Source organism: Dendrobium catenatum, unplaced genomic scaffold (assembly GCF_001605985.2).
Source record: "Dendrobium catenatum unplaced genomic scaffold, ASM160598v2 fragScaff_scaffold_313, whole genome shotgun sequence".
NCBI classification, from domain to species: Eukaryota; Viridiplantae; Streptophyta; class Magnoliopsida; order Asparagales; family Orchidaceae; genus Dendrobium; species Dendrobium catenatum.
In genome coordinates, this window is record NW_021318775.1 from 2351234 (window position 1) to 2373994 (window position 22761).

At 35.4% G+C, this 22761-nt stretch overlaps 1 protein-coding gene across 1 annotated transcript; it reads right to left on the reverse strand.

Moving 5' to 3' along the window:
* Window positions 1-232: 232 nt before the first annotated feature.
* LOC110105049 (protein NRT1/ PTR FAMILY 3.1) lies at window positions 233-8329 on the reverse strand. Its single transcript, XM_020834406.2, has 4 exons — window positions 8130-8329; window positions 7827-8044; window positions 5653-6227; window positions 233-1455 (listed from the first exon to the last, which is right to left on the reverse strand). The coding sequence occupies exons 1-4, from the start codon at window positions 8200-8202 to the stop codon at window positions 510-512; spliced, it is 1812 nt and encodes a 603-aa protein (XP_020690065.2). The 5' UTR covers window positions 8203-8329; the 3' UTR covers window positions 233-509.
* Between the last annotated feature and the right edge of the window lie 14432 nt (window positions 8330-22761).

Here is a 22761-nt window from a genome sequence, read left to right on the forward strand (position 1 = left end):
AATGATTTAATTTGATTTATTGCTTGCTTTCAAATTGAAGAGCTTATGTTTCTAGTTGTTGAGAATTACTGGTAATACTGATGGATTGCTCTGAAGTGTGGGTTTCTGCAATATCAAGAGGATGGAAGATACTTTGATCTTGGACATGGGGTATTGATAAAATTGAGCTTTAAAAATATCGTTGTTCTTGCTATGAACTCTTTTTTATTGAGATTGTATTAAATGCGGAATCTGGACCCAGTAAACCATTTGATTTTATGATTGTAAATAGTAAAAGCACAGTGGTGAACAATAATAGTGTTTTTACTGTTCACAGTCACACAACCAAACTATTCTCTTGATCTGAACTTCGCACGAAATAATCTCTCCTTTTTTAACAAATGCATAATTGCATCACAAGGTTAGGTTTGTCATCAAAATCTTCCCTCTAATCTATGAGAAATTTTTAGAAGAGCTTAGTTCAAAGAAAATTTTGAGTCTTGATCGCCCCAAAATCTCTCAGCAATAGCCTATTCCTTTTGATTAGCATAGTACAACTTGACCGTTGCTCCGGCAGCCAATTCCACATCGCAGCCACCGCCGCCGGTCTCACCATCCACAACCTTGCCCATATTCTCGTCTCCGGCGATCTCCAGCGGCTTAAACGTATAAAACCTCGCACAAACAAGATAGTACAGAAAGTTAAAAACTTGCAGGCCGGCCACAAGCCAATAATAGTAATCCAATCTCCCCTTATTAATATTGTTCTGCAACCAATTTCCCTGTTTCGACCTCTTGGTGAAATCGCTAACCAAAATCACCAGCAAAGTCCCGCCGTAATGCCCCAGCGACACCGCTAACCAGAACAGGGCCGCCGCCGTGCTCCTCATGCTCTCCGGTGACTGATCATACAAGAACTCCATATGCCCCACCGACGTGAACGCTTCGGCGATGCCGTGAATCGCGTACTGCGGCACCAGCCAGAACACGCTGATGGGCACGGTGGCGCTCGGGTGGTCTGCGAGGCCATGTGTTACTGCAGTAGATCTTCGCCGGCTTTCGACGAGCGCGGCGGAGATGTTGGAGAGGAGGGAGATGGCGAGGCCGACGGCGATGCGCTGGAGGTAGGAGAGGCCGGTGGGGCGGCGGGTGAGGCGGCGGACAAGGGGGGTGAGGAGGCGGTCGTAGATTGCGAGGGTGAGGAGCATGGAAACGATGGAGAAGATGGAGAGGGTGGCGGCGGGGATTTGGAAGTTTCCGGCGAGGTGGCGGTCCATGGATTTGGCTTGGATGATGGTGAAGGTGTGATTGTGGGAGGAGGCGGTGATGATAAGAATGCCGACGGACCAGATTGGGAGCATGCGGATGATGGATTTGAGCTCCTCGATGCGGTGGACGGTAGATAGTCGCCATGGACGTGGAAAGCCGGCGGCGGTGATGTCGGAATCGGTGCAGATCGCCGCCCGGTCTAAGAACCTACATTCGTTATCAGAAAAAATTAGCGCGTCGTCTCATTTGAACTTTGGAAATATATCATTCATAATTACATTTAAAATAATAATAATTAATTTTATTATTTTTATAGTTTTATTTGAAATAATTGGATTAGTATTTCTAACAAAGTTTTTAATCAATAATATAAAAAGTTTTGTTTAATCATATTCTTTTAGAGCAATTCATCAATAATTTTTTATTTCAATTCATTATATTTGTTTTAGATGAGTATATATATACATCAAAGAAATGACAATGAATTTAAAATGTATTTTAATTTAAAGTTTGATTTTTTTTTGTCCCTTCTTTCTTTGTAACATAAGAGCTTCTCTTCCTCTACTCTATCCTATTTCCTTGAGTTTCCTCCACTATTCTGACATCAAAGAACCTGTTCACTGCCGGTCTTCGAGAGAGGAAAAGTTACTACATCCGGACAAAAAATTGAAAATCCGGACGAATACCGAGCAATACCGAGTGCTCGGTACCGAGCACCCAGGTGACGTGGCGCTCTGTTATTGACCTCTGGACGCATTCAGTGTCCGGACACAATAATTACTCTCGAGAGAGTGGCCTTCAAGAGAAGAAATTATTAGGAGCGAACAATTTTTGCATATGACAATGGAAAAAATTTATTGGATGGTAGACCCAAAATCTGACCTAAAAAAATTTGGATTCGAGTCAATCCGTTTATGAAACGGGTCAGGTCCAGGTTCGAATTTCTGACCCGTTTGAAAAACGGGTAGGGTTCGGGTTGACCCGGAATCCCACTGGTAAACCCGAATTGACCCGCATCCGCATCTAGTTGCAAATCGCGACTGTCACATCATGACAGCCATCTCGCGCAGGCTATGCCACTAAATTGCACGGGCGGGTCGCACCGGCAGGAATTCACGTCTTAGGCGTCTAGCCGTCCGTCGAGTCGTCGCTTCTTGACAACTGCATGCTATGGGCTACTCCTATATTTAAAATACTTTACAACCATTTTACCTTAAACCAAACAACTCTTTAATTAAATTCATGTTTTAAATTACAAATACGCATTATTAGAATTTGATCTTAAAATATAGTAAAGCCGGTTTACTTTCAAATAATTTCTTCATCAAATTTAGGGCTTATTAGCTGAATTTCTTGCCGCCTCTATGGCAGTAGAAAAAAAACATAACCCAACGCATCTCATTTGATAAATAAATCGATTTTTTTTAATTTATTTCCTAAAATTAACTTCTAAAATAGACTTACAGAGTTTAATTTTTTATATAAACCAGCTTTTGGAAAATTAGACAGCTAAAAATATTAAAAAATATTTATAATTTTACTCAAATTGAAAATAATTGGAGTCCATATGAATATATAAGTAAAAATTTTAAACTAGGTATGATTATAAATTTAATTATATAATTAAGCATAGTAAAAAAATTAAAAATAGATAAAATCATCCGTTAAATGGGCGATTGGTTGTTATCACCAGGGCGGAACTGTTAAGAGCAATTATAATATTTACTCTTGTATTCTGCTATCCAATTAGATTATGACAAGTGTACTTAGTTATACCAGCGATGGCTATAAATACCATACGGCTATCACTGTAATAGTTAAGAAAGTAATAAAACATTCTTCATGATTTCTTTATCTCCTCGCTGTTTCTCTTCTTCTCTACTTGCTTGTGTTTCTACATGGTATCAGAACTAGGTCGATCTTGAGGTTTAAGCCATGGCACATCAAGAACAGGCGTCATCCTCGTTCGCTACCACTTCCGTCACAGCGGTCAAATCTACGCCCATCTCCTCCTCATTAAAATTTGTAATCTCTAATCTCAAGTTCTTGGTGCCTCACGCCCTCACTCCGGACAATTTCCCAATTTGGAGCACTCAAATCGCCAAGTTATTTCGTGCGAACGGGTTCACAGCATTTCTTGATCCCAAAAACTCCTCGGGAAATGCCGATCCAAACATCGATACGCGATCTTGGATGGTTATCGATCAGAATTTGGCCACGGCCATGTGCTCCACCATTTCACCCGAGGTTCTTCCCTACGTGATTCATCTTGAATCCACCCAAGAAATATGGGCTACTCTCCATACCCGATTCCAATCTTCTAATCGCTCGAAGGTAATCCAGCTTAAACACGAGTTACATAACATTTCCATGCAGACGATGTCTATGACTCAGTACCTTACTGAGATCAAGAAAATCGTCGATCAAATCGCTTCGGCTGGCTCCTCGGTTGATCCCGAAGACGTCATTATATACATCTTAAACGGCCTTCCACCGGCATATCAGTCGTTCACCACTACCATCCGCACAATGCAAGGTTCGCTGTCTCTCGACACATTATATGCGCTCCTTATCAGTGAAGAAATCCATCTCAAGTCGGCGGCATTAAAATTTCCTAAACTGTCGGACAACCAATCAGCACTATATTCAGTTCGAGGCCGTGGTAGACGAGGACGGGTACGCCCGTCGTCTGGTAATACTTCTGGAGCTCCCACCGCAGCTACCTCCGCAGTCATCTGTCAAATTTGCAAGAAGAAGGGTCATGGCGCAGAAGTATGTTGGCATCGTCTTAATCCCAACTATACGCCTAATCAACCCTCGACTAAGAACAACAGGGCTCTCACGGCTCACCAAGACAGCACGACTAACTCTGATTGGTACATTGACTCTGGGGCCTCGTCTCACATGACGAACACTACTGACAATCTTGAATTTTACCATAACTACACAGGCAACGATACGGTAACTCTTGGGGATGGAAGATCCATTCCTATAGCACATACGGGATCGGGAATTCTTCCTACCCCAGCCCGTAAGCTTATTCTTTCCAAACTTTTGCATATTCCCTCGCTTTCCTAATTTACTTTCTATTTCCAATTTAGTTAAAGATAATTACATATCCATAACTTTTGACGAAAACGGTTTTGTATTCAAGGATCGGAAGACAAATCAGGTTATCCTTAGAGGACCGTGCAGCCACGGAAAGTACAAGGTTGCAACGGCTGCTCAACCTGCACCGGTTACTGCATTACAAGCCTCCAGAATTTCGTCGAACAGCTGGCACCTTCGCCTGGGTCACCCACATCAACGTGCAAATCGGCGCTCCGCTCCAAGTGGACATATCGGACCAAGTATAATTCTGATGGTTCTGTGGCAAGATACAAAGCGCGTTTGGTAGCTCAAGGGAATCAACAGGAATACGGAATTAACTATCAGGACACATTCAGTCCTGTCGCCAAAATTCCTACTATTAGGATTCTCTTCACGGTGGCTCTGTTTCATAATTGGCGTATCCAACAACTCGACGTCGCCAACGCATTTTTGCACGGCGATATCCACGAGACCATATACATCCAGCAGCCTAAAGGTTTCGAAGACGCCACTAATCCTCTTCATGTATGTCGGCTACACAAAGCCATTTATGGCCTGCGTCAAGCTCCCAGACTTTGGTATACAACCTTTACCTCCTATCTCCGTCAGCTAGGATTTTCTCACAGTCAGGCGGATCCTTCTCTTCTCATAATGCACAAGGCGACTACACACATCTACCTATTGGTCTACGTCGACGATATACTCCTCACAGGCATAGCTCTTAGAGAGATGAACTTATAAATAAAACCTCTACACAATGTGTTTAATTTTGCTAAAGAGAATTAGCCTAAAGTTCATATTATTTTAATTTTTTTATGAGGGATAATTACACCTTTGGTTAATAAAGAGAAAAAAAAGATGGAGAGTGACAAATTACCTAAAGATCTACATAATAATGAATTTTTTTAATTTTTTAGGGAGATAATCGCCCCAGTGGGTAAAGGGGGATCCACCTCTGTCTGTCACTGTAGCAAGAGAGAAATTATTCTGTTCGGACACCGAACACAATTTACCGTCCGGAGAACAACTAAAATGCACCACGTTAGCAGACCTAACTGGCACATTCTGATTGGTCTATGTAAGGCATTCGCGTCCAAACAGAATAATTTCTTGTAGCAAGTAGCCTCTATTAGTAAATTTATTTAGGGAATTTATATTTTTATGTACATATTTTAATTTGATTAAATATTAAATGACATAAGAGTAAATATAAATATAAAATAATTATTAGACATATGAAAACACAAAAAAAAAAAAAAAATTATAGATTTTATATGTAAATCCCATAAATAAAATGAAAGAGTAAAAGCTCACGTGAAGTGTTCGGTGTGTAAGAGCCGTCCAGCCACTGATATGTCAGCATCCATCTCCTTATTCCGATACAGAACGCCGCTATCATCCGGCAAGGCAAGCTTCCGCTTCCGAACCGCCGCCACCACCACTTGTGCCAGTCGGGTCAGCGGGCTCCCCCCGGGCTTCCTTCTTATATAAAGCGGGTACCCTATAATAAAAGCAATTACAGAAAAGAACATAACGACTGTTGGGATACCGAAGCCCAAACCCCATCCCACATTGTCCTGTATGTAAACCACCACCGTGAGAGCCATTAACAATGCTACCCCCATGCTGAAGAAATAGAGGTTGAAGAAGTTCCATTGCTGGCCCGACCCACCGGCCCGTTGCTGCCGACGGTCCAGCTCGAACTGGTCCGCCCCGAACGCGACGACGCAGGGTCGGATGCCGCCCGACCCGACCGCTGTGAAGAAGAGGGAGATGTAGAAGATGGCTAACTGGCAGGCCGAAGCTTGCTGGCAGGATGGCGACTGGGAAGGGCACGGCGGCGGGCGAAGGGCGGGGAGGATTGCTGATATGGTAACTCCCAACATGCCCTGAATTTCATTGAAGTGAAATTTAGGTTTTGTTGGGGACAGTTAATAAATTAATTTTTTTGCATAATTTTTTTTAAATAGTGAAATAATAATAATCACATCAAAATTATAATTATGATCTGAAAAAATAAAACGGTAAGCTAATCCAAATGAAGCTTAAGTAAATAACATCTAATTAAATAATTTAATTTTTTTGGGAAAAAAAAGCATTTCGTTTGAGGAAATGATGTGATTATCCATCCAAAAAGTTCTGGCTTTATATAGATATCTACTTTGAATGCTATTGATTATTATTAATATAATTTTAAGTTTATTTTATATTAAAATTTCTTAAACAAATTAATTCATGAGCTAATGAGTATAGTCGAAACTATCTCACGCATGTCCCGTTAGTTCATTAAGAACGGCTCATGAGCGATTTATTGAGCCAAATGCAAACCATCTTACAAGTCGGCTTTACTCACACCCCCATTTAAGTCTAACAAGACAAGTCTGTGTGTTTTCATCATTTTATGAGATAAATTATTTGAATTTACTACCAAATCTATTGGTGCTCATATTGAATTGAGTTATATATTACGATGAAGGTAAAATTTTTGCTCCTGATTATATTTTATAATTAAGAGTTTGGCTAAAATCATTATGTATTTAATTTATTCTGTTTATGTAAGATATAGAGGGAATGGTTTACTTGTTATTTTATTTATTGGAAAAATAATTGGTCGACTATGTCTCATCATTTGGTAAGAATAATAAGTTTTAAAATAGGTGGATTTATATTGAAATAAGTAGAATATAAATTTTGATTGTATTTTCATATATTTTATTTATATTAAAATAAAAATAATAACTCTAATTAAGATTTTGTCAGAAATTATTTTTCTAATTTGTTTTCATTTATATTATGCTTTTAAGGTGAAAATTCTTATATGGGAATGTTCTAAAAAAAAGATGGTGATGATGGATCTTTCTGATGAGTGTAGAATATACTGAAAACACAACTCATTTTGGCCTGTTGGTTGTGCCTTCTCCATAGCAGTTTTTGTATATGCGGTGTGTGTGAGAGTTTTTCTTAAATGACCTACATGTCTAAAAAAAAAAGTATATACTGAAAATTTGAAGCGTCGGTTTATAAATTGCTGTTATAGAGAGGTATAGACGTCGGTTTTAACGAAGCTGCTATGGAGAAGGCAACTTTGCTACTATGGTTTGAAAAAGTAATTTTACAACACAAATATTTTTTAAAAGCGTTGAAAAAATAACAAAAAAAATAGTAATAAAATAAAATTATAATTGCTATCTCGAAAATAAAAAAAATCAGAAAGTTGCGCTAAATATACTCTAAATCAATCAAATTTGAAGCTCAACATGTCTAAAAATTTGATGGTAACCTTTTTTGCCCTTTTTGAAGTTATACTAAAATTTATCTGAGTTGGAAAAAAAAAACAGTATCATATTTTTTTTTGGGGGGGGGGAAAGTAGTATCATAATTTTTGGTTGTTCAGTTTTTTTATCATGAAAAGTAGCAGCATATAAAAGATTTAAATGGACAAATTAACAACTGTTCAAAAAAAAAATTCTTAATAATCTGAATCTTACTAGTTGATAGATCATGGAACCAACGGCTATAGTCCAGAAACGGCCAGCAAAAGAGTCTGCAATAAGGGCACCGATGATCGGTGTGAGGCTGGCTGTGCCACCAAAGTTGTTAAGAGTATTGGTGGCCTGAATAAGAGGAAGATGGAGCTCATTCTGAAGGTATTGAACCATATTAGCATTAAAACCAGCTGTGGCAAACCGGTCGCAGACTTCATTTGCTGCAGAAAGAAAATAGGAAAGTTTAGCCTTTAAATCTCTGAAGATATATGAAGCAGGGCAGGGAAATTAAAAATTAACGGTCACCTAATATGAAAGGCATGGTTTTTAGACCACCCAACTTCTTCTTCTTCTCATCTTGTCTTCCTTCTCCGGCCATCCCTTTGTCTTCTTTTACTGAAGGGCGAGAAGAGCTACAGTGTGGTTTCAGAAAATTATTGTAGAGTAAAGAGTGGAAAGACTGTGCTTCTATTTAACTATGGTTGCATGTGAAGAGAACTGAAAGGAAAGGGATGTCCGCATAGGGTATTTATAGCATTTTTACAGCTCTGAAATGAGTGGTGCGCCCAAGTATTGTAGATAGTTGATGAAAGTGGGCATTTTGAATGGTCAGGAATACAAAACGGAGATGCTTCTCTTTTCTTAACTTAACACTAGCCAGTGAAAATTTTGATCTTACACGGGTGCCGTTATTCTCTGAATGTTGTTCGGAGAACAATCAAAATGTGCCTCGTCAGCAATACAAGCTGCGGTACTGAGCAAGGGATGATGTGGCGCAGTATGATTATTCATACGGTTATCTGAAACGGGACTAAGAAGTTTTGAGGGGGATTCTGATCTTATACGGGGTGCCGTTATTCTCTGAATGCTATTCGGAAAACGATCAGAATGTGCCACATCAGCAATACAAGCTGCGGTACCGAGCAAGGGGTGACGTGACGCATTCTGATTGATCTCTAAAAGACGTTCGACTTCCTCATAGAATAATTAATCGTTATTCAGACGTTTATCTGAAACAGGACTAAGAAGTTTTTGAGGGGGATTTTGTTTTAAAGTTCTAGGTGACATTAGTTAGGTGATAAAAAATATAATATTTAATATCAATATTTTGACATTGAATTTCTATTTTATCATAATTGTAGTTTTACATTTAACCTTTTAAAATAATAATAATAACTATAATTTAAAATTTTTCAGTTCAAAAGTTGTTAAATTTTTATCTTACATAAAGAAAATACCTTTAAAGATGTGGTTTTTAATGAAGTGGGGAGCTTTTGACAACTAGTGGTATACCTGTCATTGGTTTTTTGACGTTTTGCTTTTTTTTATTGGATATTTGGCAGAGAAAGGATATGGTGGATTGAAAGCTTAGCATACCTTTCACACCCAAAAATAAAAAGCTTAGCACACCCAAATACAAACTTCATTCACAATGTTCAATAAAATCATCACTATTGTCAAGTGATTGGGCACATCTATAGTCGGCCCTTCACATTGCTTAACCTGCTATCAAGTTGATCCAAAGAGTTGCTAGAGAAGAAAAAGTGGTCAAAGATCTTGCTTAATCTTCCATTTAGCCAAGAGACCATCATCTCAATAACTTTTTCTTAATAGTAGCACCTCATTGCTTCTAGCCTGTAGGAGGTTCAAATCCTATTATTTCATCTTGATCTCTACAAATAGAAGTATAATCCCCTTCTTTGACTCGCTCGTAGTCGCCCATATGAAGATATGTGTTATTGCCTCGGTGATGACCCTCAATAGTTTTTAGAAGGTCTTCAGAGACACTTATTTTAGAATTTTTTTCCATCAATACCAAAAAAGAACCCACTCATCACATTTGTTCTTGGAGGTGGTAAGTAAAGTCAGGGGAGCAAAGTCTTCTTGAATAGCCAATAAAGCCTTTCCAACTCTTAAGGAAGATAACTAACTTTGTTAGCGTAAAATGTGTTTTTCTACTCTTTGCTAGGCATATCAGCATAAACCAACAACTCTTGAAACTCATCTCCTTTCTCCTAATGAACCCCATAATACTCCTATTTTTGGTAGAGGAAGAGAAAACATCTTCCCTTTTCACCAGTCATCCCTATCAAGAAAGGACATGAAGCATCATTCCTTGCCCTTGAGCATTATCCATACCTATGGTCGGAGATATCATAACATGTTCATTGTTGGACTTGATTATGTTCACTACCTCTTCACTAGGCATGACCTTCAAATGAACTAGGGTGGCTAGCTCTGATGTCTTTTGTTTATTATTTGTGAACTTTCTTTAGAAATCTCCTAAAAGTATGCTTTATACTCAATATAAGCACAATTAAAATGATGAACACAATGAGGAGTCAAACATCGAACAATGAAAATTCTAATTGTAATAACACTCAAATTTTTAACTATCAAGATATTGTCTGTTTTGGTTTAAGAGCCTCACAGTATTATCATGTTGGTGTAACTTCCCAGGAGACCACGCATCCCAAAATTTCTCTGGAATGAGCATGCTTAAATACGAAGTTTCTTAATGAAATTTCAATAATTACATCTAAAAGAGCATCGGCGTTTAGGAGTTTAACTTCTTTTATTTAAGCGGTTTCACAATCTTCCCCTCTTAAATAATTGACGTTCTCATTAGCACCTTTATCCCAAAATCATCCATCAGACAGATAAGATTCTAGAGGTGGCCCATATAAGTTTAAGTGGTGACCCCACCATATAACACTTTGTCACATACATGATTTAAGAGGTGGCTCTCATGATGTTGCACTTTATCTTGAATGTCACTTAGTTCATATCTTTTGGTTGATGTATTGCTTTGTTACCATATATAACAGCCCAAACACTTAACTATAAAAATATTAACCGCTTTGGCCTAAGGGTCTCACGATTTTGTCCTAATAACCCATCCCAGGATTTCTCCAGAATGAGCATACTTAACTGCGAAATTTCTTAACGAAATTTCAACCATACACCAAAATGTACCTCAATGTTTAAGAGTTATACTTCTTTTATTTAAGGGGGTTCACACTAATGCCCTAGCCACATATTTATAATAATTTAAATCAAAAAATATGCACTCTTAATTTTCTACAACTTTTAAATAGTTTCATCTCAATCCTATATATGATAAAGTGGTAGTATCATTTCCGATTTCTTATTGGGAAATTTTTCTTGACATTGGGAATCCTTCTCAATTATAAGATGTCTTTTTCAATTCCAAAAACCTCTTTCCAATCCTAGGGAGTTTTCCTCAATCTTAAGAGGTTTTCACCTTGGTTAATTCATCTCTCACCTCTCACAAGAGAGAGAGAGAGAGAGAGAGAGAGAGATTCAATTGTACATTCTTGTATTTATTTAATTTTGAACCATCGTAATCTTAAATCTTGATCCAAAAAAATTCTCCTAAGTCAATGCTGATACCATATTTTATCAAAGACTTGTAATGACAATATATTAACTCAACTCTAAATGCAAGATTATCATGATGTCAAGAAATAAGAGATAATAATTCAAAGTCTATAAAAGCTCATTTAAATGCTTTAGGCATGACTTCTAAAGCCCTTCCAACTCTCAAGTCCATAAGATCCCTTGCTAGTTGAAGCTCTTGTCTCTAAATTCTACTTTATCTTTCCTATATAATGTGGTTCTTGTAAAACTCAAGTGATCATAATGAAAATTTTTTAATGTAGTCTTACCATAGCATGCATAGGTCAACATGATCAACCACTTCAAATCCTATGATTTCTATTTCTCATTAGTTTGTTATTCGCTTTGTTACTTCTAATTTCACCATATTCATATTTTGATTAACTCTAGTTGTAGTGGCTTTTTCTTCTATCTTGAACCTTGATAAAAAACCCTATTATTACCTTCTCGAGTAACCCCACCCCCAGTTTTCATCGTTAACAACCATCTCAAAATATAATCTACATTATATAGAAATAATTTTATGAATAGATCATTATGTCTCTAATTATAAACCAATTTGAGCTTCTTCAGCTACTCTTTTGCATTATGTGCTTTGTGAAGGTCCTTTTCCTTGACATTGTTGATAGTTAGGATAGTCCTTAATCGTGTTGATAGTTTATAATGTGATAATTGGGGTCTTCTGTGACTTGACATCTAAATTGCGAGTTTCAAAAAATATATAATGCGGCCAATTTAATCTCAAATTTTTTGCCTAGATCTTAAGCTTAATAATAACTTGGGGAATGTCATGGATGGTCGGTAAACCATAATATCTCAAAGCCAGGGCCCCCATGGCCAGGCTTGCATCATCTTCCTCGTTTTCAATGGTGATTGGCATAATTATATGATTCGCCTCCTATCATTTATTTTTGTGAAGTTCTATCAATCGATAATGATTGTTCATCACTTGAAGGTGCATGCACTAGAAGCAGAGCTTAAGAAAGACAACCAAAACAAAACCATGTAAAATAAAATTAAAATCATTCAAAATAGGGAAAATTCAACTTCATATCAATATTGGCATTTACAATCCCTAGCTAGCAATGGATCCAAAAAAAAACTTGTTATAAATAGGCATACAACAAAAATACATAGTAATAAAGTGATGTGTATCAACTATTATCCCACATAGGCTATACATTTAAAAATTGAATTTTACTATTTTTGGTTGAATTTTATTATTTTTGAACAATCAATACGAAATGGTGATTTATAGAAAAGAGAAAATAAATAAAGTATAAAAATGAAAGAGCGTCTTGGGTTGTAAATCAAGTGAAATAGACCTAAGTCTTAGATTTTACTTGAATTCCTTCTACATATTTAAATTTGATACAATCAAAAAGTTACAGAAGAGTTTATTGTAATCATATATATAAATGCTAGAATCTACATTTTTCTAAAAAGTGTACCGTTATTAGGGGTGTCAATTTCGGGTCACGGGTCGGGTTCGGGTCGAAACCGAGCTGACCCGGGTGCAAACGGGTAGACCCTAACCCGACTCGGGTAAATAAACGGGTCAGAAATCCAAACCCGGACCCGACCCGGTGGGTTGTCGGGTTCGCGGGCAAGTCCGGGGCAGTGGGGCAGCGCGGGATTTTTTAAATTAAACAGGTTTTCGGGTTGACCCGGAAACTCGGCCGGTCAACGCGAACCCGACCTATTTTTTCAAACGGGTCAAATATGCGAACCCGAACCCGACCTGTTTTTCAAACGGGTCGGGTCCAACCCGGATTTTTCGAGTCTGATTTTCGTGTCGTGTCAAATATTGACAGCCCTAACCGTTATTAACCTCTCAACACAATCTTCGTATATCCTAATAAAAGATTCAATATAATTTCTTTAATACAACATACAATATCTATTAGATTATATAAGTTCAATATAGATATCTCTATCCCATGATCCATTGTGATATTTCACCCTTAATGAGTCTCCATTTTCTGCCTCTCAACTTCAAATGGACCTCCTAAACTTTTGACTTGTGGAAAAGTAATTAAATTAAAATACATCACAAGATGAAAAGCACAGCAATAAGATTGTAGCACACAAAATTCTCCTTATTGTATTCAACATAAATACAATAAGCAAGGTTGTGAAACTTGGCTAAATATGGAACTGTAAGAAGAAAAGCCTCAAGATTTCATGATTCGACTGTATTTGAACCGAACCTCAACAACTATTTCTTATAAATCCTATATGGTTTTCTCCTCTTATGTGAATTGAGTACAATGATGTAATGTAACACTTATCTTCCTTAAGTGTAAAATTAGATTATATAAGTTCTTATTTTTCACAAATATCCATAGTGGTGTCAATATTTGCAAGACCAGAAAATCCAACCCGAACTTGGCCGAAAATTTTAGGTTTTGATCAACCCGTTTGAAAATTTTGTCAGGTTCAAGTTTTAAATTCTGACCCGATTGCAAATTCAGGTTAGGTTCAAGTCAACCCGAAAACCCAAAATTAACTCTGAATGACCTATTTGTTTAACCCATCGCGGCATCGCGTCGCAGTCCGTCCTTCATTCGCTCGTTAGTCTTTCATGCCAACTAGCTCGCTTTTGCACGCAGTCGTCCTCATGCTCACCCAGTGAATGCACGTAGTCATCCTCATGCTCACCTAGGGGTCAGTGCCTACTCCACACATCGACATGAAGCTCCTCGACACGCTAGCTTGCACGACTCCTCACCTACTCACGGCTCGCCCACACCCGCACTCAGCACGCCCCTGCCCCGCTCGTGTTAGCTTACAATCGCCAGCACAATCTCCTGGTTCAACAAGTCGGGTCCATATTTAGCTTTATAACCCATTTATCAAATCAGGCCGGGTTAATTCATATTCGATCCAAATCCGACACTAATACAAATTTTGACACTCCTAAATATCTAAAACTTATTTTTGTTAACAAGATATTAAAAATTTATTCAAAATAGGCTAACGGGTTGTGTTCGGGATAGCCTTCTTGAGTCGTTTAATAAATTGATCGGGTTTGAATTGATTGGATCCAAGTTAAGTATATTTCAAATTGGACCTGAATCTAAACCATCAACTCATTTTGACCACTCTATAATAGACTATTTCCTTACAAATTAAAAAAATACCTATGCTTTTAATTTCCGAGCATTATTACTAAGAAATTGTGATTCTTATTTAATCATGGTAAGAAATTACTTACCCTAATTACAATATCTCTGAAAGCCGGTACAATGAACCCCTAACATCTGCCTTATCTGTTGTCTTCGTCCGCGATCAACATGTTCAACTTGCTTATAATTTACTGCCATGTCAGGCTTTTTCAAAACTGAACCACTGTAATGTGTTTGTTACTCTCGAAACAAAATTATTAAATCTAGGGAAAATTTGGCCGAGTGTGACAATTCTATGATTTCGGTTCCACACTCTCACTGTGGTTTTTTTTAATTAAATAGAGACAAAAATATTAATATACAACTCGTTTTGGCATTTTATTGGGACCGTTCACATGGAGAGTGAATTCAAACTTTAAGGGGCTGTTTGATTTGCCGGAATAAGAGGGTAAAATATGTCAAATACAAAGATTTTAAAAATATTAGTATTTGATTTGAATTAAAAGGAATGCAAATTAAAATTTTGAGCTAAAATGATTTCACCATATAGTTCAAATTTAGTGTATTTGAAATTCCTACAATTTGATCAACTTTCCAATACATCGAAAACTTACATTCATTGCCACCGCTGACCACCACTCCGCCGCCACCCTCCGGCCACCCCCAGCCACCTCTGGCAGCCAACCACCTTCGGCTACAGCCGGCCACCGCCGTCCACCCCCAGCCACAGCCGACCGTCGGTTACCCCTTCGCCATCGTCATCCGCTGCCAACCACCGAATAGAAAAAACTGCTGGACACCGAACACCGCTAGCCACCCTCAGCCACCGTCGGCTATCGCCAACCACTGTCATTTTAAACTTTGCATTGCATTCACTTTAATACAAGCCAAACAAAAAAAGTAAGAACCTATATTTATTTTACACTCATCCAAACAACTCTAAAGTATTTCAAATACGTTGCATTTGCTTTACACTACATTCATTTTTCAGGCAACTAAAGATCCCCTAAATCTTATACAAAATCCCACTCAAAAGCCTCATGCTTAGCATACCTAATGGCATAGGCATCACATTAATTAGAAATGTCTACATCATGATCATGTCGAAGAATCAAATTTAGAAGAATTGTTTTTTTTATTTTTTTAATCTTTTAAAATTACAACAATGACCACTCGAGCTATCTAAATTACTTTTATTAATAATAAAATAATTATAAAAATCATTTTATTTATCCAAACATCCATACTTAACAATATTCATACTCCAAAAATCGTATATAACTAGGAGTTACACAATTACAACATGCAATCTATCATCAACTCCTGACTACAACAGAATTAATAAAGACAAAAAGAAACAAAATATGAGGAACCCTAATACTAATCAATCTCACACTCCTTATCCTTTGTCCCGACTATAAATCATTTATAAAATGAGTTAAAAAGCTTAGTATGTCTCACTAATTCTTATAACTAAATTCAAAAGTACGATAAAAAACAGTATGGATATCATTATTCAATTAATAACAATAGCAATTAACATGATCATGAATATGCACATAAATAATAAATCACATGTAGTAGCAATAAAATTAATGAAACGTTAAAACAATATAGTATGGAAGCCAATACTAGTAAACCAGTGCAGTACAAAAACAGTAGAATTAGTAAACTAATAAAACGGTAGATTAGTAGGTTAGAAAATCAGTACAGAGGTCAAATCAATTAAGTAATAAATAATTCTTCCTAAATCATACGTCGTACTAATAAGGACATCGTATAATTCAGTAAACCAAAAACATCTACAAAAAATGTCAGAATCCATAGTAATGCAGCACATCATTTTATATATTTCCAATAAGTATTCTATATCACATGCTCAGTATAGGAATTACATTCTCAATAATAGTAAATAAGAAAACAGTGAATCAATAATAGTGATAATAACAATATCAATGATAATATCAATATCAATAAAATCAGTGGCAATAACATGAAAATAGTAGAACACTAAAATTATGCAGTAATAGTAATGCAATAACATGTATTCTAATAATCACACTAAGCATCACGCTAAATAAGTATGGAGTTTTGGCTTGCATTATATTTTCCCCGGTAATTAATAGTTAGTAAGTTAGTAACTATTTGCTCAGTAAGCATAATTATCACTTCTTGCCTGTTAGCATAGTAATAACTCGATATAACTTTCAATCAGTGAATCATATGAATTAGTAGAATATAACGTCAAACTACAGCATTTAAAAAAAAAAAGCTTGTTGGCCCACCATTTGTATATTTATAAATTAATCTTCAGCCAATATCAATAATTCACCAGCCTTTATTTGTTTCACATGTTATTATTATCACAGTATTCTAACAATAATCACGACCAACAATACCCAATCACATGCTCATAATCATTAATAATGCTTGTATTATCAGTACGTTTGTATTAAAAATATCAAAATCACTATTCTATGTATATCGTTCAAAACATAATAACTTTTAGTTTACCTCGTGAAATCATACAATCAACCAGCATGACTTTCTTTTTTTTATGCGACACAAAAATCAGTTTGGTCAAGCACAAATCACAATACAAATTGAAGTGCAAATTTTTTACAATTCAATTGAAAAGTATTGGAACTATGATATCAACAAACTTATAATCAAGCTGATCTCAAAATTTTACTTGTTTATATTCAAATAAAGCGTATCAATGGGATAAATCCAGTGAGCACAAGATCAATAAATTATGACATCATTAAGGCACATAAATATTGACAAAGCAGTTTATTATCAACAGAATTCATATGTGGAGTTTAATGAAGTGTTTCAGATTTTAGCTATACTCATGGGATATGGCTCTCTCAAAATCTAGAAATAGTCCCCCACTCTTTGCATGAAGGGGACCCTTAACTTAACATTTAAGAAAACACGATATTGAAGAATACTTGAGTGTCTCTACCCAGCCGTTAGCATCAAACCAATACATGTTCGTCGCCATTGGACCACTGATTGACCATTTTTTTTCATACAATCACTTAGACAATTTTCATTGGATAGCCATTGTCGAATCACTACTTAACTGTCATTATCAAACCACCACTTAACTACCGTTAGACCACCACTCGGTCATTCGTATTATTGTCACTATTGAACTATCACTTGATCGGCACTATTGGACTACCACTTAACCACCACCATTAAAATATCAATCAACCACTATCTTCAAATCACTTTGACCATCCAACCAGGGTTCTTAGATCGTCATTGTTGAACCGTTGTCTGACTGTTGATGTCTCCATCAGATCCTTGCCTGACCATCACTATCAAACCTCCACTCAACCATAATTGTTGGACTACCACTCGACTGTCTTTGATGGTAGATGATCGTCATCGAATCATCATCATCTCATCTTTATAATTGGATTGTCGATGCACAACCTCTACCATTACACTGCTACCACACGACCACAATCACTGGACAATTGTCATTTGGCTACAACAGTTTGAATACCACCCCCTGACAACTCAGAGTTTTGTCAAAGGAGACTCATAAACATGTCATCTCGCCTTTGGTGAATCTTTGTAATCAATATTCACTTAATATAATTATTTCAGCTAGATCTGGCTTCCTTTTGAATTTTTTATGTAAAAGCTCGAGTGTTTCATGTATTCTTTTCATTTGTTTATTTATGTATAGAATATTCATGCAAAGTTAGGGTTTAAACATAACTCTAAATTTTCTAACATGGATTATTTTTCTTTTTAACTTAAAGGATCTATTCAACCCTCATTATGATTTGAATGATTTGTGAGGGAAGAAATATTTTAATCTATCAAAGTATTTGAAAAACTTGCGAATATTAATAAGTTGAAAACAACACATAATAACATAAGATTTGAAGTGAGTTTCCATAATCTACATATATTTCATTTTCTTGCATTTTTAGAAAATAATGAGATACACAAAAACTGAATTGATTAGTAACATAATCATTAAGATATAAAGGAAAGGTAAAAGAATGACTTAAGGGCTCTTCGACTGGTGCAAAAGGAAAGTAGTATAAAAGGAATGCATTATATTTAAAATATTTTTGAATTGTCTGGATGATTGTAAAATAAATACAGGTTTTACTCTCTTTTTTTGCTTGAAGTTAATTGAATGCAATGTAAAATTTAAAATAATGGTGGTTAGCAACGGCCAATAGTGGTCGGGAAGAAATATTTTAATCTATCAAAGTATTTGAAAAACTTGCGAATATTAATAAGTTGAAAACAACACATAATAACATAAGATTTGAAGTGAGTTTCCATAATCTACATATATTTCATTTTCTTGCATATTTAGAAAAGAATGTGATACACAAAAACTGAATTGATTAGTGACATAATCAAGATATAAAGGAAAGGTAAAAGAATGACTTAAGGGCTCTTCGACTGGTGCAAAAGGAAAGTAGTATAAAAGGAATGCATTGTATTTAAAATATTTTTGAGTTGTCTGGATGAGTGTAAAATAAATATAGGCCTTTACTTCTTTTTTTTTTTGCTTGAAGTTAATTGAATGCAATGTAAAATTTAAAATGATGGTGGTTAGCAGTGGCCAACAGTGGTTGTGGGTGGTCGGTGGTGTTTGGTGGCCAGTGATTAATGGCTACCAAGGATTTGCTAGCGGTGGTTGGCGTTGGTCGGGGGTGGTCAACGATGGTCAGCAATAACGAACAGCATCAGATGTTTTGGTCAATGATGACAATAACGGTGGGTTTCTATTTTATTTGGAAATCGTCCAAATCGAAGAAATTCCAAATACACTGGATTTGAGCTACATGGTGAATTCCTTCTACTTCAAAATTTTACTACTTGTTCCTTTTATTTCAAACTAGACACCAATATTTTCAAAACCCCTACAATTGTAATACTTTACACATATTTTACATCAAACCAAATAGCTCCTCTATAGGTCAATATTATAGAGTTCAATTATACAAAGGTGGACTAAGTTTTTGAAAGTCAAGTTTATGATATGTTCATTATTTTTTATGGTGTTTGATTGAGAGTAAAATAAATTCAAAGTAAAATCACCTAATAGCTTATTTTGCATGCATTTTAAAATCAGCTGAATTAATGATTATATAATGCTCAACTTTTACTAAGAGAAATACCAAACCTCGATGCTGCCTCTTCACCTAACATCTTCACTCTTGCACTACAACTTGACCTCAACCTCTACAATGCTTCTTTGACATCTATGCCGCCTCACATTATTACATCACCTTCATCTTAACATCTTTTATATAACTTCTACATCAATGACCTCTACACGATGACACCACCCCCATAGAGTGGAACAATTATTAGGTCCGGTGACCGGACGTAGCTCTACGTACGGTCACCACTGAGTTACCTGGTATTTGCTCGGTATTGCTAGGTATTGCTTGGCAATAACGAGAAATACCGCTCTATGAAGACCAATACCGAGTAATACCGAGCAATACCTAGTTTTTCTAGAAAAAACTCGGTATTGCTCGGTGTTGCTCGGTATTACTCGGTATTGTTCGGTATTTGTCTTCACATAATGGTATTTCTCGCTATTGCCGAGCAAAATCAACAAATATGTTGTTTCGTGCCTGCTACGTGGCGCGATTTAGTGCCGGCCGAACGTAGCTCTATGTCCTTTAACCGGACCAAATAAAAGTTCCATAGAGTGACACCACTCTATCCTCTTGACCTATATCGTGATATCCATCCTCTTATGCCCTTGTTTTTTTTTTTTTAATTTCAAACAAACAAAATAAATGATCCTTAAATTTTAAATATAATTAAATATATTTCAGATATATCTGAATTCTAAATGCATGTAAATAAGCATATAACCCCTTCATATATTCAAAATTTTTTCTTTGAAGTATAAAGGGAATTCCCCAAGTGTTCAGAAAATTGTCTTTGCAACTATAGAGCTTTAGGCCAATTATTGTTAAGGGCGCAATTGTAAATTTCTCTTCTGTAAATTATTTATTAATTGCTAGAAGGATCTTCACGCCACCCAGACTCTAATATAAAGAAATTAAAGCTACGTTTGGGGCAATAATTTGGTTATGATTTGCTACCTAAAGTAATGCTATGCTGATGTGGTGGCTGACATAATATTGTTTGTACTACACGAGAAATTTTCTCTAATCTTTGAGACTATCCTGTATGGTATAATTTATTATATTATAAATATATAATTTTATAAAAATTGATGTTCCTCTTTTAATATTAAAATCCTTAAACCCTTCTAGACTGGGAAGGCCAAATTCTGCTCTCTTCATGGAGCCATTCTGCTCATGCCTAAAAATAAGAGAATTATTTCATATGGAGTTCGGACAAGAAGAATCATCAAGATATATAAGTGTAAATATTATGTATAAATTTATATATAGTGTATATCAAATTTTTATACATGCTATGTATACATATATATATATATATATACACGTACTTTTAGATATACATCTTTAATTAATTAAAAATAAAAATATTTAATCAGTTTTATATATTATGAAACATATAAAACTGAATTTTTGATATCACTAATATTAATGCTTCTAAAATAAATGCATCTTTTTATTCTTATACATTGATATGACTATAACATTAAAATGTTATATAAACAAATATTAAAATTTAGGCATCAAATATATAAAGACATAAAAATTTTATTATACTAATGAAAAGCCCCCACAAAAAATAATAATTGAAAACAAATTTATATTTTTAATTGTCATGATAATTAGGGAAGACTCAAATCTAAATCATTAACTTTAAATTTTTTATTAAATATGATCAATATATTTCAATTAAAAAAATATTAATTTTATTTTCAAATGTTTGCAATAACTCTTATATTACATTCTGATAAAACAAATACAACTATTCTAAAGCTTTTCATAAAACTGTTTTTGTACTAGAAATCTGCTTTAAGAAATAATAAGAAAGTCGTCCTAAAGAAAGTCTAAAATTAGCATGATTAAATTTTAATCAAAATACTTTATTTACCCTTTTTTTCTTTAAAAATGTTGCATAAGATGGAGAAATGTCTCTTCTTTCTATAATAAGTTGATCCATATATAATTTTAAATTTTCTTATCATTAAAAAATAACCAAATATTAATAGCGAAATAAACAGCAAATTTTTATTTTAAAGGCTACCAAAAAGAAAGACTATAGAGGAAAAAGATACTCTTGTTGATATAATTTGGCTTATCCAAATACCAAATTGCACATTGAAGCAAAGGGCGACGCAAATATTATCAGAGTATTCTAAACATCATACACATTGTTCAATATATATTGCTCCTTCGATGCTATTTGGTATAAAGTACACAAAAAAGAAGCATTCCTCTTCACAACTTAGCTTAGCACAATTTGTACTGAACAACCCAAAAGCTACAATGCAGGCGCAGCCAAATATACTAATCGGTAGCAGAACAGTATAAATGGCACTTATTGGACTGCTCAACACAAGGATACGTGCTGAGCTTGGGCACTAATTAATCTGATTATAAACTATTTCTTACTTAAAATTGAATTAAATTAAATATATTATCAAAAATAAACTTTAAGTTTGATTGACTATAAATGAAATTGAAACTAATACTAATATTCAAGGTCTACTTAGGGAGAAATTATTCTATGCGGATACCGGACCGGTCGGAGGCGAATCAGAATGTGGCACGTCACCTGGTACATAGCGGTACAAATCAAACGGGTGACGTCGCACATTCTTATTCACCTTCGGATTGCATCAGTATCTACATAGAATAATTTCACATATTTAATACAGCCTTTTGTCTTTTCTTTTTAATAACGACTATAAATTCATTTGGCGGCTACTTTCTAGTTATTTTCTAACTACTTAGAAATTTTGGAGGTGGGCAATTGCTTTCTATAATTATAGTAGCAAAGCTATTTTCTTCATAGCAATTTCGCAATCAAATTTATTAAATACTACTGCCGTCTCTAACAAATCCTTAATGTGATAAAATTAGTTCTTGCTTATTTTTAGTTTCGAGTTATATAAAAAAGTTATAGATGGATTTGATTTGAATTATGGGATTATTTGGGATGATTTTTTTGAACTGTATTGATTTTTAGATAATCATAATTTTATTTTACTATTAATTTTATATTGCTTTCTCACTATTTTTTTTAAATCTCTATACTTAAAAAACTATTTTTTTACTATCAAAATAGTTAAACTATCAATTGAAATCTATTATAAAGCAAATGCAAACAATTTTAACCACCATTGAGGAGAAGAGAACCATGACTGAGACACAGCCTCATTGGTGGCCACTCCAATTCTAACAATACAATAAAAGAATCAAATAAAGGAGAAAATAGTG

Excerpts from the sequence above, each read along its gene's own strand:
- LOC110105049 (XM_020834406.2), bottom strand. The coding sequence starts at position 8,202 with ATGGCCGGAGAAGGAAGACAAGATGAGAAGAAGAAGAAGTTGGGTGGT. Across the intron at positions 8,045-8,129 it reads AACCATGCCTTTCATATTAG|CAAATGAAGTCTGCGACCGG; the intron begins GTGACCGTTAAT and ends TTCTTTCTGCAG. Across the intron at positions 1,456-5,652 it reads TTACACACCGAACACTTCAC|GTTCTTAGACCGGGCGGCGA; the intron begins GTGAGCTTTTAC and ends TAACGAATGTAG.